Source organism: Canis lupus, chromosome 18 (assembly GCF_011100685.1).
Source record: "Canis lupus familiaris isolate Mischka breed German Shepherd chromosome 18, alternate assembly UU_Cfam_GSD_1.0, whole genome shotgun sequence".
In the NCBI taxonomy this organism is placed as follows: domain Eukaryota; kingdom Metazoa; phylum Chordata; class Mammalia; order Carnivora; family Canidae; genus Canis; species Canis lupus.
The window spans coordinates 37,983,406-38,000,366 of record NC_049239.1 but is presented as its reverse complement, the minus strand read 5'-3'; the positions used below and the strand labels follow the sequence as shown (position 1 = coordinate 38,000,366).

General features: G+C 49.1%; 1 protein-coding gene across 1 annotated transcript in view; it reads left to right on the top strand.

Moving 5' to 3' along the window:
• DTX4 (deltex E3 ubiquitin ligase 4) overlaps nt 1-16,961 on the top strand; it is a 35,147-nt gene that overhangs the window by 13,663 nt on the left and 4,523 nt on the right. Inside the window, exons 3-8 of the mRNA XM_038563169.1 lie at nt 2,081-2,142; nt 2,464-2,625; nt 4,804-4,865; nt 5,799-5,951; nt 9,261-9,422; nt 13,671-13,760. Coding sequence (XP_038419097.1) covers nt 2,081-2,142; nt 2,464-2,625; nt 4,804-4,865; nt 5,799-5,951; nt 9,261-9,422; nt 13,671-13,760 — 691 coding nt within the window. The remainder of the gene's footprint in view (nt 1-2,080; nt 2,143-2,463; nt 2,626-4,803; nt 4,866-5,798; nt 5,952-9,260; nt 9,423-13,670; nt 13,761-16,961) is intronic.

The window sequence follows — 16,961 nt, the reverse complement described above, 5'->3', positions numbered from 1 at the left end:
GGGTTTATCCCATCTGCTTTCTGAGCTCTCACCTTCTCTGTCCACAGTGGGGGTGATAGAAGATCCGCGCAGACCCGAGAGCGCAGCTTGCCAGTGGCTGCAACGGTAGGGATCTGGAACCAGATTTCCTGGGTTTGAATCCTTAGCTGCGTGGCCTCCCTCAAGTTTGCCCAACCTCTCTGTGCCTCCACCTCCTTGCCTGTTAAAATGATTGTTAATAGTGATAGCACGTCCTGCGTGGGTTGTTGGAAGTCTCAGATGGACTTACACGTCCGGAGCGGTTACACCTGGGCCCGGTACCAGGTGGGCTCTGTGCGTCTTCGCCATGACCTCATGTGGAGGAAGGCCCCGGCTGCCCTGTTCACTGCTGCGTCCCAGGCTCTGGCGGGACACCGCACACGAAGTAGGGCTCAGTATGAACGGGGAAATCAAATAATGCACAATGTAAAGGAACAACCGAATGTGCCCTGCCCCCTCCTGTCTCCCCAGCACCACCCTGCCCCCACGGCAGACCTGCTGGCTTCTCAGGCTCTCGGGCTCCTGGAGCCACCTGTGACCCCGTCCGTGTGTCTCCAGACCCACTTTTCCTTCCAAGCCCAGCCATGGAAGCCTGGGTGGCAGGGGCGATGGCACAAGACTCAGCCCCACGTGTCCCTTGTTTTTCTCTTCGGCATCGTGGGAGGCCTCGCCTTTCCCAAGCAGCTGTGCAGACTCCTCTCCAGCCTGGCTCGGGTTTCTGGGGAGAAGGACCGAAAGAGGAGGAGGCTTTGCCTGATATTTAGATTTCTCCGGGAAAAGGAGGGGTGACAGCTGTTGGAGCAATGGTTTCCCAGTGTTGGGCTGGGACTGGCTGGATCTGCATCCTCTCCACGAAAGCATGGGAAAATGCAAGTTCTTGTGCCCCACCGGTGGGAATTCTGATTCAGGGTGCTTGTCTTTTTAAAAGCTTCTCAGGGGACTCTTCTGTACGCCCAAGTTTAAACTTGCTTCTTCATTTATCATCCGGTGAGCTAATACTCACTGAATGCCTGCTAGTGTCAGGCTCTGAATGAAATACAGATATTTGCCCTTATAGAGCTTTGATTCTGGAAGGGGAGATAATAAAGAAACAACTTATTACTTTTTTTTAAAATCGTAAAGTTCCATGAAAAAACAATAGAGTGAGGTAAGAAGAATTGAGGTGGGATGGGAGGGATGAGTTGTATAAAATCAGATGGTCTTAGGAACCTCATGAAAAGTTAAGCCACAACTGAAGGACCTGGAGGAGGAGGCTAAGCAGATGCCTGCTGGTAGAGCATTTCAGGTAGAAGGAGCAGCATATGCAAAGGCTCTGAGGAGGGAGTGTGGCTGGCATTTGGGAAGAACAGCTGGAGCAGAGTAAAATGGTATGTGACATGTGGAGAGAAAAGGGAGGTGAAGGCTTGAGCATATGGGCAGGCCATGCAGGGCTGTGTAGGCCTCGCTGAGACCTTGAGTGAACTGAGGAGCCATCCTGAGTTTGAGGTTTTGAGTGGAGGGGTGACCTGGTCTTAGATTTTAAAGGTAACGCTTCTGGCACCCTGGGTGGCTCAGTCAGATGAGCATCTGACTCTTGATTTTGGCTCAGGTCATGATCTCAGGGTTATGGGATTAAGCCTCGGTTTGGTCTCCCCAACTCAGTGAAGAGTCTGCTTGAGATTCTCTCTCTCCCTCTTCTTGCCCCTGACCCCTGCTCTCTCTCTAAAATAAATAAATGAAATCTTGGGATATCTGCGTGGCTCAGTGGTTGAGCGTCTGCCTTGGGCTCAGGTCATGATTCGAGTCCCCCATCGGGCTCCCCACAGGGAGCCTGCTTCTCCCTCTGCCTGTGTCTCTGCCTCTTTGTGTCGCTCATGAATAAATAAGTAAAATATTAAAAAAAAATAAATAGAGGTAACCCTTTTGATTGCGGTGCTAAGAACTGACCCTGCCTTTAGTAGGGGTAAGTAGTTTCTGTATGAAAGGGGAACCCCTCCGCAGGTGAATTTTTTTGAGGTTCCAACACTGATCCATTTGTTCCCACTTGTCAAAACCATAATGTATGTGCTCTTGCCTTCCGCAGGGTCCCCACCGTGCCAGTGAAGAACCTCAATGGGTCCAGCCCTGTTAATCCTGCCTTGGCAGGTAAGAGAAACCCTGGGCTGCCCTGGCTCAGGGCAGAGAAATGGAAGCAGTAAAGTAGGTAGTGAGCATTTATAAAAGAGAAAGAATGAAAGTACATGAGGACTTTAGGAGTGGGGTTGGAAGTGCAGGAAGAAGGTGGGGAGGACTGATAGCTAAGAGCAGAGCATGCTGTTGAAGTGTGTGAATGCATCTATTTCTGGGCAAAGCTGCAGGTCAGTGGAAAGTAAGTGAGTTACGGGAGCTCTGCTGGGAAGCGGGAGGGTATGTTGTGGGATGCTGGGAGCGAACTCTGCAGTCCTTCCTCATGCCCTGCCCTTCCAGGAATCACTGGGATTCTCATGAGTGCAGCGGGCCTGCCCGTGTGTCTTACCAGGCCCCCGAAGCTGGTCCTCCACCCGCCCCCTGTCAGCAAGAGTGAAATCAAATCCATCCCAGGGGTTTCCAATACGAGCCGCAAAACTACCAAGAAACAAGCCAAGAAAGGTATGGGCCTCCCTATCTTAAGGGGTATGGGTGTCAAAGGGCCTGGCCTTGGCTCTGCTGCCATCACTGAAGGGCATACCCATGGCTTCACCCTCTGTGCCTTCATTTCTGCATCTACTAAGTGGGGCCCAACTACCTGTTCTGATAATTGTACCCAAGTGGATCGATGGTGTCTGAATCCGATGGAGACAGTTTAGGAAGTATAAAAACGTAGTACAGAAATAGAGGAACACAAACCCATGAGATGTGATGCAAATAAAATATGATACAGAGGAGGAAGATGACTACAGCATTAGAGCCAAAGCAGACTGGATTCAAATCCCATCTTTGGGGCACCTGGGTGGCTCAGTGGATGAGCATCTGCCTTTGGCTCAGGTCGTGATCCCGGGATCCTGGGATCAAGTCCCACAACAGGCTTCCCGCAGGGAGCCTGCTTCTCCTTCTGCCAATGTCTCTGCCTCTCTCTGTGTGTCTTTTGTGAATAAGTAAATAAAATCTTTAAAAAGAAAATAAAAATCCCGACTTTGCTGCTGGCAAGTCACATGACCACAGAGAGCCTGTTTTCATGGCTTTCTGAGGGGGTAAAAAGCTCACGACCAGTACTGGGCAGGTGTACATCCTGCTGGAATGCATCCACAGCCATTAGGGGGATAACGTCATCCTGTGTCCCTCTAGACCCCTAGACACTGGTCACATGAACCTTCCTCCAGGGCTCCTTCCCAGCCAGTGCACACCACCACTGTCAGTCCCTGTGTCTACACTGCACTGAAGGACCCCACCTCAGCTCTGTGGCTGGTCCTTCCAGCTGAGGATGTGGGTTGTTAAATGTTTTGCCAGTCACCCCAAACCCCACCTTGCAAACTTGTTTTGAAGTGTCAGTGGGGTCGCAGGCATATTGTAACTTGGCCCAGGGCCTAGCAAGGAATAGGCTCTCAGTTAATAGAAGCTTAATTCGGGGATCCCTGGGTGGCTCAGCGGTTTAGCGCCTGCTTTTGGCCCAGGGTGCGATCCTGGAGACCCGAGATCGAGTCCCACGTTGGGTTCCCTGCATGGAGCCTGCTTCTCCCTCTGCCTGTGTCTCTGCCTCTCTCTCTCTCTCTGTGTCTATCATAAATAAATAAATCTTTAAAAAAAAATAGAAGCTTAATTCTTAGAAGCAGGACAGTAGGAAGGAAGGGCCTGCGTCCCGGCTTTTGGCTTCCTCAAACCCTGGCCCCGCTTTCCCACTCCATCGAAAGTTATCTGCTTAAATGAACTCGAAGGCCTTGTTCATCATCTGATGGGAAATGACAGCATTTCACACTTTCCCGCTCTTCCTGTGATTATTAATAGCACACGTTGGGCCCTTACTTGGAGAAGCGCTAAAGGACTGTGCGTCCGTTAGCTCATTGACTTGTCTGAGCAGCCCTCTGAGCAGCTGCTAGGGCTCTTCCCTATTTTATAAGTGAAAAACAGATGCTCAGAGCCGCTGAGAGAGGTGCCCAGGGAGGCGCTGACCCTTTTCAAGGCTGTGTCATCCTGCCTCCAGCCTTCAGACTGGCTGCCTCCCCCGGGCCAGGCCCCAGAGAAACTCCAGCATCGCTGCAGCCTGATGGATGCTTCCCCGCTGCCGGGCTGTCTGCTGGCTGAGGCAGCCTCATCCCCGGCCAGGGAACGCCATCCTGAACGTGTGGGCCTCACTTCCCAGTTTCCCGTGAAGATAATATCGCTCAGGCACCACAGTATCGATCGAGACGGTACTTAGCACTTTGCAAAGGGAAGTGATAATAAGCCTACCTCATGGGTTTTTTTTTTTTTAAACATGTAACAGTTTACATGGTGCCTTTAGCTGTCACCCCAGCACCTCGTTTGAGCATGCCCAGGCTCTGATTCTGTGGAAGAGAAACTCACTCAGCCTATCTCACTCGGAAAGTGGGTTTGTTGAAAATAGGCCCCCAGGGGATGTCGGCCCAGACACCTCCCACCTCCCCGGACACCTCTCTGTCTCTCTCTCTCTCTCTCTCTCCATCTGCTGAGTCCCTTTTGGATTCTTAAATCCGATTGCAGAATGGATTCCTCTTCTTTCCTGCTTGGAGCCTGGGTGATAACTCTCCTGTCTGGCATGCCCGGCTTGACAGGGCTGTTTGATCCCTCATCTCTGTCTGGGTGGCCCACCAACCATCCTGTCCCCCCCCACAGGTAAAACCCCAGAAGAAGTGCTGAAGAAGTATCTGCAGAAAGTCCGGCACCCACCAGATGAGGTGAGTCACAGGGGAAGCAGCGGGCGGGGGGGGGGGGGGGGGGGTTTTCACCCACAGGCATTTCCTCTGATGGGCTTTTCCGGAGGATGCAGCGGGAGCAGCTGTGTGTGTCCTGACTGGTACAGAGCCGGTCAGAGCCGACCCAGGGCCCTGGTCCGAGGTTTGGTGGTCTGGAGCTGCAGACACCCCTTGGCACCAGCCCTCACCCTCAAGCCACTGTTCAGGAAAGAGCTGATTGATTCTCAACTACCTTACCGTCAACAGTCTGAATTTCAGAAGAAAGTATGATAAGCTATGGGAACTGACTTTTTAAATGGGATCAGTGTAGAACAGTGGTTCTCAGCCAGAGGGGATTTTTGCATGTCTGGATGGGAGAGGGAATGCTCACAAGCACTGGCCCACCTGGGCCCAGGAAAGCCCCTTCAGCGAAGAATTCTCCAACCCCAAATGCCAGCAATGCCAAGGTTGAAAAATCCCCTTGTAGACTTACTTAAATAGCAGAAATAGCAGCCCCTCTGGTACACTTGAGATAAAATTCCTTTGCAAACGTTCAGCTTAAAGGGTCTGTCAGCCAGAGTCCGTTTCCTACACAAGTCACTGGAGAACACAAAGGATCATGCATCATCATAGCCCTAGAGGACACTACAGCTTTGTTGGTGAGCCCCACATAGCACGCATCAGCCCCAGCAATTATTTTCACAATTGTTCTGTTGTGTAAAGTGAGATGAAGCTATATTTAGATTCCCAAAGGCAGGTATGTATATATATATATATATATATATCTCCATCCCTCGGTTTGTGGGCTTTCTAGAAGAGTAGCAGTGACCGCGCACCTGACCTCCGATCATATAGGAATCACCATGAAGATGCTCTGGCCTCCCAGGCTGGGTTGAGAGCTGACGGCCTCTCTGCTCTGTCCTCTCCCACCCCCAGGACTGCACCATCTGTATGGAGCGTCTCACGGCCCCCTCGGGTTACAAGGGCCTGCAGCCAACGGTCAAGCCTGACCTGGTGGGAAAGCTGTCCAGATGCGGCCACATCTACCACATATACTGCCTGGTTGCCATGTACAACAACGGCAACAAGGTTAGTGCCAGCCTGTGGGGCTGCTGCCACCGCCCATGCAGGGCCCTGCAGGAGGAAGAGTGTAAAGACCCTCTTGGGGTTAAGCCCAGGTGATTTGGGGAGCCTTAGAGGCTCCCCAGGGTAGGTGGACTGATTATTTTTTTTAAAAGATTTTATTTATTTATTCACGAGGGACACAGAAAGAGAGGCAGAGACATGGGCAAAGGGAGAAGCAGGCTCCCTGCAGGGAGCCCGATGCGGGACTCGATCCTGGTATTCCGGGATCATGCCCTGAGTCAAAGGCAGATGCTCAACCACTGAGCCACCCAGGTGCCCCAGGACTGATGATCTTGACTGTTCTCAGCAAGATCAGGCCTCCACAAAATTATAATGTTGGCCAAACCAGTGTTAGCCAACTGCCCCCAATCTCTACACTGGGTGTGATGGTCTGAGAGGTGTAGCCTTCCAGTCTCCAAAGGGTCTGGAATGGGTCTTTGGGTCCATGCCTGGGTCCATGACATGGGTCCACGGTGGCATTCATTACTACCTGTGTAGGTAGATTTCCCAAATCAGCCTTCCTTATCCAGGGCTAGTGATTTTTAGTTATAATTCATTTTCTTTGAACAATTTCAAAACGCCCTTACCTGCCCCTTCAGAGGCATTAGAGACTGTTGCCAAAATACCCCTGGTAGCCCTTTCGAAGCCCACTGTTGGAGGAGAGAAGGCTGTTTGTGATGCTCGTCTTATCCATTACTGATGGTGGATTGGTATTCCTCCATTGGGCTGGTTCCGAGGAACCCGGGGAGCCTCCTTAGATGATAACTGTCTCCTGACACTGTCCAAGCTTTCACTAAAAAGCCACTTTTCTCCTGTTCTTTGCTGTGCCTGGAATAACCATCATTCACCTATCTCCATGAATTCAAATCCTGCTTGCTTCTCCAGACCCACCTTGGATTGCATCAGAGTCTGAGATTTCCCTGCTGTCCCCAGCTTCTTACTGATCCCTGCTGCCATAAAAGTCTGGCTTTCGAAGGCTGCTCCGTACTTCTGCTGTAGGAAAAAGTAGAGGCAGGAGAGGCAGCAGACCCAAGCTTGAACCCTGGCTTGGTCATGGAATGACCTTGGGCAAGGTTTTCAATCTGTCTGAGATTTCATTTTCCATCTGGAAATGGAAATAAAACAATACCTACTTTACAGGGTATGATCACCATTATTATTCAAATTACTATCTCCTTGATATTAGAGCTGTAATTTTTCCCCCTTCATCTTTATATTGCCCTGTGATTTCAGTTCCCATAGCGCTGACCTTGGGATCTTTCTCTGACTTAGAGAGTTCATGCTTAGTTGTTGACGGATGCTGCCTGTCTGCATCTGGTGCTCACTTTCCCAACCCTAGGTTAAAAGGTTTCACTGGGGCTTTGCATTTTAAGAGGTTATTTTGGACTGAGAGGGGTTTTGAGGCCATTCATTCCCTTTTTGATGACTGTTTTCGGGAATAATCTAGCACCTCTTTGCATTTATTTCCATGGGGCTTCAGAGATATTTCTCAAGATGCTATCCTTTATTCTTTTTACACCAATACTTTGAAGCATGCATTTTAAATTTTCTTTGCACAGAGTGGGGAACAAAAGTGCCCAGAGAGAAATGAAGTGATTCACACGCAAGGTCATGAAACAAGTTAAAGCTAGAGCAGTGAGCAGGACCCTAGTTCTTGACTCCAGCCTTGGGTTCCCGTTCATTGACCACATGAAGTTACCGTCTCTATTGCCCTGGATACAAGTTAGTCTTTTAAATTCATAGAGACTCGTTGACAAGTCCTTAGACAGCTTCGCAGAGGATGTCTGTCCTCCTGAGATGGGGCAGATGTCCTGGAGAGCTCCTGTCCGGGCTGTGCGACAGAGGTGTCTGCACACGTTACTCCCCACCCACGCCTTCCTTCTCACCCACTGTCTTCTGGAAAGCCTGGGAACAAGGTCTCCTCCCACCCAGTCAGGCTGCGACTCACTGAGCCCCCACTGTGAAGCTACCGCCTCTTATGTCTCTCTCCCCCACCCCCAACACAGCCACCTTGGTGCAGTGCGGAGCTGCGGGGTTTATACGTACTGGGCCCCTCGCCTAAACGAGTGGCCAGTCCATTAACTGTGCTGTGCCTCGGTTCTCCTTACCATAGAAGGGAATCGTTTTTAAGGCTAATAATAAGGCTGGGGCACCTGGGTGGCTCAGCGGTTGAGTGTCTGCCTTGGGCTCAGGTCATGACCCCGAGGTCCTGGGATCGAGTCCCGCATTGGGCTCCCTGCAAGGGAAACTGTTTCTCGCTCTGCTTATGTCTCTGCCTCTCTCTGTGTGTCTCTTATGAATAAATAAATAAAATCTTTGACAAATAATAATAATAAGGCTAATGTTCCATTTTAGCCATTATCAGGTAAGACCTAAATAAACAAGATGTAAACGCTGCTGTAAGGTTTATTAAGATGCTATAACGAGCGCTCACTCCCTCCTTCACTGTGTGTGCAGAACTTATCCTCCCTCCTTGGAAGCCAATTCACAGCTCTTCTTTAGGGATCATTTTCTTAAAAGTCAGCTTCATCTACTCCAACACATGCCACCTACTTTCTCTTTTCTGAGCAGTGGTTTCCAAACCTGTATGGACACTAGACTTACCACAGAAATTTTTTTTTTTTTTTTTTTTTTTTAGAAATTGTTAAAGTACAAATGACGTTTAGATAAATCATGTAGCGCTTGACACTTTCTGTGGGTTATGTAATTTAATCCTTCCAATAACCCAGTAAGATAGATACTATTATTTTTCTTGTTATGTCAAAAAAAAATGACAAAAAAGGACCCAGAGAGGTTAATTTGCCCAAGGTCACACAGCAAGTGCATGGCAGTGCAGAGAATCAAATCCAGGCAGTTGGACTTCAGAGTTCTTACTCTTAACCACTTTGTTCTGTAGCCACTCCCCCCAGCTTCCCCTCCACAACCCAAAGCAGTGGCCTGGGGTGGGGTCCAGGTGTCTTTATTTCAAGCTCCTCAGGGGTTGTGATGCTTGGCATTTCGACAGGGGCTTCTCCCTAGTGCTTTGTTGTCCATCTCACTCATTGATACTCAGCAGTTAAATAATGATTTAACCTGCCCGAATGAGCTGGTCTCCCTTTCCAGGGTGGGATCTGTCTAACACATCCCCCAGCGTGGAGCTGAGTTGTGGAATTTACTTATTTGGGTGTGTTTTATTCCTCTGGTCCCTTTACCTGTGTTTCCTTCCAGCGTTGGGTGGGGAGGTACTTTCCAAAACTGTTTCTCAACCTGGCTGTTCCTGCCTTGTCCCGTCAGGATGGGAGTCTGCAGTGTCCCACGTGTAAGACCATTTATGGAGTGAAGACAGGCACCCAGCCCCCGGGAAAGATGGAGTACCACCTCATCCCTCACTCCCTGCCTGGCCACCCTGACTGCAAAACCATCCGGATCATCTACAGCATCCCTCCCGGCATTCAGGTGAGCTCACTCTCAGCCACTGGCTACTTTGTTTTGTTTTGTTTTTATAGTTTAAATGTTTGCAGGTGATATGTGTGTCTTAATCCGTTTGGGCTGCTGTAACCAAATACCACAGACTGGGTGGCTTTGAAACAACAGAAATTTATTTCTCACTGTTCTGCTGGCTGAGGAGTCTAAGGTCCGGGTGGTGGCAGATTCACTGGTAAGGGTCTGCTTCCCAGTTCATAAATGTCTTTTGGCTGTGTCCTCATGGCAGAAAGGGTGAGGGAGCTCTCAGGGGGTCTCTTTCATGCGGGCACTAACCCCATTCGTGAGGGCTCACCTTGTCACCCACCCAAGGCCTCACCTCCAAATACCATTACCTCGGAGGTTAGATTTCAACCCATTCGTTTCAGAGGGACACAGACTTTCAGTTTCTAGCATTCCATCCCTTCCTGTCCTTCTTGCGTGTAAGATACATTCTATTCTGATAGTGCCCAAAGTCTCACCTCATTCCAGCATTACTAACTCTATAAAGCCTAAATCCAAGGTCTCGCCTACGTACCATGTACATCAGAGGTGAGCGAAACCCCAAGCACAAGTAGCTCCTTTCCAGGTGGGAAACCAATGAAATTGCACAAGTTGTGTGGTGGAGCCCTCAGGAATGGGATTGGTGCCCTTGTCCCAGAGCACCCCCACCTCCCAGGGCCCCCCCTCTCTGCTCCCTGCATTGAGGCCACAGGAAAAGACAGCTGTCTGTGAACCAGGAAGTGGGTGCCCACTGGACACCGGCTCCGCTGACACCGTGGATGGCCCAGCCTCTGGAACTTGTGAGAAACACATTTCTGTTGTTTGAGCCACCCCGTCTGTGGTATTTGGTTACAGCAACCTGAAAGGGCTAAGAGAATTTTGTGCTATGAAAAGTTTCCTTTCTCGCATCTACACGGCCTCACCTCCTGTGCCCAGCCTCTGCCATTGTTCTCACTGTCATATGTGTCCCCCAGGATTGTCTTTGCCTGTGCAGCGAAGATCGTTTCCGCCCCTTTGTGCACAAAGGATGACATGTTAGACATACCGTTCTGCATCCTGCATTTTTCAATTAACAATATAGTTCGTAGATCTTCTCATGTCTGTGTATCTTCCTCATTCTTGCTCAGCTCTGGGTGATAACCCGTCGTATAAATGTACCGTGATTTATATTCTGCAGTCTCCATTTGATGGGCATATACATGGATTGTTTCCAATCCTTTGCCACAACAAATAATGCTGTAATGAATACACTTGAATGCATGTGAGTACATCTGTAGAATAATTTTCCAGAAGTAGAATTTCTTTGTCAAGTCATATTTGCATTTTACAATTTGATAAATGTTCCTTGGCTTTGATTTTTGGAGGCATTTCTCTCCTCTTTTGATTCTTTGAAAGACAGTCCTAGGGAACCAATGGAGCAACATTCCTACCAGTAAATACAAATGTGCACACATTGCAGCTTTTCCTAAATGATCTAGGGTACTTACTGGCTTCATTTATTTGGCAAATATTTATTAGTTCACCCTTCCTTCCTCCCTCCTCCTTGCCTTCTTCCATTTTGTCTTTTATTCTTTTTTTAAAAAGATTTATTTATTTGGGAGAGAGAGAGACTGAGAGTAGGGACGGGGGAAAGGGGGGCCCTGGGCCCTTACCTACCACTAAGTAGGTAGCCCCCCATGCAGGGCCTGATCCCAGGACCCCTAGATCATGACCTGAGCTGAAGTCAGATGCTTAACTGACTGAGCCACCCAGGCACACCTTATACACTGGAAGATGGATTATGGGCCGGGCATTTTCTAGGTGCTGGAGAAACAATGATGCTCCCCTGAAGTCCCTATTGTAGTGGGATAAGGAAGCCAATACATAATGCACAACCAAGGTACTTCCACCTAGTGGTAAGTCATGTGGAAGAAAGAAAACAAGAGGGTGTGAGAATCTGTAAAAGAGTTCAATAAAAAACATGGTTTTTCCTGGACGGTCTTACCAGCCAGTCAGGGAAAATAAATACACATCAATTAAACTATAGAGCAAGGTGTGGTGTGCACCACTGATAAATATGGTGGGAGGCCACACAAGGTCTCCAAAGGGTGATAGACCTGGGTTCTGACTGCTGGCTGACTCTTTATTGGCTGGGACTTTGGACAACCACTTGACCTGGCTGAGCTCAGTTTCTTTATCGGTACAGCTGGGGGCCTCCTGTGCAGGAGTTTTGTAAGGATCAGAGACCACATTTGTATGTGGAGACTGGTACTGGGCAACGTGCTCAGGTGCTCAGTAGCTGGTCACTGGTAGTCCTTGAGTTTGCTACCTGTCAGGATAAGGAAGAGGGCTTATGTCTGTCTGTCTGTCTGTCTGTCTGGGAGGATTGGAGGAGCCTTTCTGGTACAGGGCACATGGTAGGAGAGCCTGGAGAGCCGTGAAGAAATGGAGGAGAGCATTTTTAGTGGGAGGTCACAGTGGAACTATAGCAGAGAGGAAGTGGGGGTGTTGGAGGCCCATGAGGAAGGGTTTAATTTGGGGTTTGCAACTTGCAAAAGTGGAGGATGGGAGGAAAGAGGGCACATGAAGGTTATAGAAGACTTGACAGTGAAGGAGGACTGTGGCCAGGCCCTGAAAGGACGCCAACCCTCAGAGGGCTGTAACTTTGTCAGGCTGTGGGGAGTTCTGGGAAGCTGCTGGGCATGACTAGCATCATGGAAAGGTGTGGTTGGGAATGTGCTTCAGGAAGGTCAGCCCGGGAGAAGAACGAGGGGTGACCTGATAGGCCAGTTAGGAGACCACTCCGGTCATGGGGCCTGAACACGGGAGGCGCTGGTGACAAGGGAGAGCGGAGATCTGGTTGGATGTGGGGGCCTCTGAGACTCCTGGGATGATTGGAGGCAGCCAGTTGGGATGGTAGGGACACGACTGACCATAAGGGAGTTGGGAGAAAGCCAGTGGCCAAGGAGGCAAGTACAACAGACTGAAGTCCAAGAGGATGGGGCTTGGGGAGAGGCAGCTATTTGGCAGGAGGCTCTTTGCCTCCGGGATTGAGGAAGGACCGGGGTACTGGGGGTAGAGGTGCCCATTGCACCTCCAGTTTGAAAACCCAAGCTGTGTCAAGGGAAATGCAGCTCTGTGGGTCAGTACAGCCACTCTGTGCACTCGGCCCCGATGGTCGGCAGGTGGATACCCAGTGCCACGTCCCTCCCTGTCCTCAGAGAGCCTAGGGACCGCAGGAGCTCAGGCTTCCCCGACAGGTGGAGAACTTGAAGCTCTGCCTTCACTTCTGAGAGTGGTTCCCTGGGGGAGAAACTGCGATCAGGGAGTTTGTGATTTTATCATTATTATATTGGTTTCGCCTAGAAGGGGTTTTCCAAAGGGTTCCACAGACCCATCCCTGATCAGAGATGCTCAGAAATCACAAATATTTGGGTGGGGACGGGGAGGGGTTGGGGGGATGGAAGTGCCGTGGTACTGGGAGAAAGTCCCTCCCTTTTCCCCGAGTTTCTTAGGGGGCCTGTGGACCCTTTCTGGACCCTGATCAGGATGCCTGGCTCCCGGCCGAGTTCTGCTTCAGTTTCTTTCCCACCCAAGCAGCCTGGGACTGCTTGCCTGCTTGGGGGATTGCTGCACAGTCACGCTCAGTGCAGCATTATTCGCATTATTCACAAGAGCCGAGGCACATCCAGTGCAGCGTTATTCCCAAGAGCCGAGGCTGGGAGGAAATCTAAATGTCCATTAGTGGATGGACAGACAGATAAAGGTGATTGCAGGGCTCCTGGCTCAGAAGCACTTTTGTTATTCTGAGTAGTTCAGAGGTAAGCAGTTCACCATGTGCCCCAGGAAATCTAGGCTTAAGTTTCGGCCAAGCCTTTGGAGAAGCCCTGGAACTGCTGTCGCTGTCGTTGTAAAACAAAAGAGCCAGCATAGCTGACGGGTGATGATGTGCTCATACTGTGCACCGGGGCCAAGCACACTTAACATTCATACCCTCCCTGTTTAAGGCATGGGGACCCACGCCCCAGGAGAGGGCTCCAGCCAACATGTCTGGGAGGGGGCAGCTCGGAATCCAAGCCCAGGGCATGCACTCCACAGCGCATACGTGAAACCGCCACTCCCACAGTTTTGGGATCTGTTCTGTGTCTAGACACTGTGACCATTATTATTGTCATCATTATTTGAGTTGCTCATGGTCTGCACCCCTTTGTTAAAAATATATTTAAAAATGCCCCTCGCTGTCTGTCTTTTTGCTTTCAGGGGCCAGAGCACCCGAATCCTGGGAAGAGTTTCAGCGCCCGTGGCTTCCCACGACACTGTTACCTCCCGGACAGCGAGAAAGGAAGAAAAGTAAGAGCCGGAATCTGGGTGGGGTGGGGGAGGATTTACAGCTCTGACAGGGCCCCAAGTTTTGCTTCCTGCCGTGCTGGGTCTTTTTTTATTCTAGATGCACATGGTAACAGGATTGTATTTGAGTAACCCTAGGTTAGGGGGGCTATGATTAGAATTCTTTTCTCTTGTAGGGTGATGGGGGCAGGGTGTTTTCCTCACCTGGATATTACTGGCAATAATTCATCTATTTTAGGATCCCTTCTATTGGGCTTTGCTGCTTAGCAGCTGGTCCTGGGACCAGCACCAGTAGCAACACCTAGAAGCTTGGTAGAAATGCAGACCCTTAGAACCTACTTCATTTTAACAAGATCCTGGTGATCTGACAGCAGGTTAAAGCTTCAGAGGCATGGCTCTAGGGCAGGGATCTTAATTTGCAGGAGAGTAATTTTTTAGTGTATTTTTGTATTCTATAACTGTCCCAAAAGGCAGAGGGAAAACTCACTGGCTTTCTGGATTCCCAGTGATTCATGGTCACATTTCAGTAGTTCTGTAAATTGTAAAATTAGAATAAAGTTTTTATGTTCATTTTTCTGTGGCTAAGGGCAGAAAATCATTGGATTTTCAAAAACCTTCCCTAATCTCAGAAAGGATAAGAACTACTAGTCTAGGGGGGTGTTGGGTCCCTTCTCGTGGGGTGCTAGGGGCAATGCTGGGTAAGAGGTGGATTTTAGCTAGCTTTCTCCAGGTCATGCTGTATAACAAACAGCCTCAGTCTCCGAGGCCGATTTCAACAAATGTTTATATCTCGTGAGCTGCTATGAGTCTGCTCACTCTGCTCCATGTGACTCCATGTCCTGGAATCCAGGCTGAAGGAGCAGCCCTTCTGTGATCTATGCCTTTCCCATGGAACAGGGCTGCAAACCAAGAGAGAATCCAAGTGGAATGGTGCAATGCTAATAGAGTTGCCGTTGAAAACTTGATGCTCCTACTCACATTTCACAGAGCCCAGCAAGTCATGGGCATCACGCAAGGAATGAGGGCGTGAACTGCCTACAAGGGGCCCCTTGGGTCACATGGCAAAGGGTATGGAAATGTTCTCTTACAGAGGAGGAAGCAGATAATTTGGAACAATGAGAAAATCACCCACATCATAAAGATGGGTCCAGTGCAGGGTCCTTAGATTAGGAGTCAGGATTAGTCGTCCTACCTCCTTGCTCTCAGTAGCCACACTTCTGTACCTGAGCCCCAGATTGACAGTCCCGACTGCTGGCTAAACATGTCCACTGTGAAGGCCGACTGCTAAAACTTGAATCCTGGGGCATCTGGGTGGCTCAGTGGTTGAGCGTCTGCCTTTGGTACAGGTCGTGATCCTGGGGTCCTGGGATTGAGTCCCACATTAGACTCCCTGCAGGGAGCCTGCTTCTCCCTCTGCCTGTGTCTCTGCCTCTCTCTCTCTCTCTCTGTCTCTCATGAGTAAATAAAGAAAATCTTTTAAAAATACATAAATTAATTAATTAATCAAACAAACTTGAATCTTCTTGCCAAGAGCTGCTCCTCTTCCAGGCCTCCTTCCTCGTATTAATGACATACCCAGGATCCCTGGGACCCAGACTGGACACATTAGTGGACTCTTGCTCTGAGCTACCACCCTACTCGGGGCAGTTTCCCTGTGAACTGCCTGCTAAACCACTTGACTCCTTTTCTAATCCTGCCGCCACTAACCTAGTAAATACTTTCATCTTTCACCTGCCACCAGATTAAGTATCCTTTTTTTAAAGTAAGCTCCATGCCCAGCATGGGGCCCATTGCAGGGCTAGAACTCAGGACCTTGAGATCAAGACCTGAGCTGAGATCAAGAGTCAGATGCTGAACAGACTGAGTCACCCAGGTGCTGCTCCCGCCCCTCACCCCCCTCCAAGTTAGGTATCCTAAAGCGCGGTTTCTAGCATCGAGCTTTTTTGTTGAAAAGAAATAAAGTAGAAAAAAAACCAAAAAATTGTTCTGATATCTTTCCCTTCCTTCTTTACAGAGTACAGTCTTCTCAGCTTGGCATACAGAACCTGCTACAGTGTGGGTCTAAGCCTTCCCTTGCACTAATTCCTCACCTTTATCTTTCATTTGTCTGCTGTTCTGGGGCCCTCACCTTGGGCTCTTGCACAGCAAGGTAATAAGAGCCTGGGTTTTGGAGCCAAACTGGCCTTGGTTCGAGTCCTAGTTTTGCAATTTATCAGATGCAGAGACTGGCATAAAGATTAACATTCTGAAGTCTTGGTTTCCAGATCCATGAAACAGTGGTGATAGCTTCTAGCTGTATGGACAGGATGTTATAAAAATTAAATGAAAGATGCATTTGTAAAATGACCAACATGGTGACAGATGTTGTTGTAATTATACATGCTTTGGCTCATATTTATTTACTGCGTCTTCGTGATAGACAGTTGACCCTTAAACAACTCAGGCGTTAGAGATGCTGACCTCCATCCTCCTGAAGTTGATATCTACGTGTAACTTTTTTAAAAAAGATCTATTTATTTATTTGAGAGAGAGAGAGAAGGAGGGAGTGGGGGTAGGGGCAGAGGGAAAGAATCTTCAAGCAGACTCCCCTCTGAGCGCAGAGCCCTACCCAAGGCTCCATCTCAGGACCCTGAGACCATTATCTGAGCTGAAATCAAGTCCAACACTTAACCACTAAAGGCCTACTGTTGACTAGACACCTTGTCAATAACATAGGTAGTCAATTAACATATCTTTTGTATGTTATGTATGTGATATACTGTATTCTTACCATAAAGTAAGCTAGACAAAAGAAAATGTTATTAAGAAATTGTAAGTATTGTAAAAGTTTTTATAGTACTGTAAAAAAAAAAAAAAAAAAGACTGCATATAAGTGGACCTGCACAGTTCAATCCCATGTTGCTCAGACGTCAACCGTATTCACACCTTCCTCTCCCTCTGACACTCAATTCAGAAGCATCTCTCTCCATGAAATCTATATGGATCCGCATCTAAGAGTCAACAGAGTAGTCATTCAGACCATGGACGGGAAAGTCAGGCAGGTCCAAAGTCAAGGCCTCCCTCTGCACTTACTGGCTGTATGACCAGGGCAGGTCTTATCCTATTGAGCGTCATCTGCAGAAGGAGGGTTCATGCGAATACCTATTGTATCTGATTGTTGGAACTACTAAATGACCCAGTGCTTGTAAACGAACACTCAGGGGA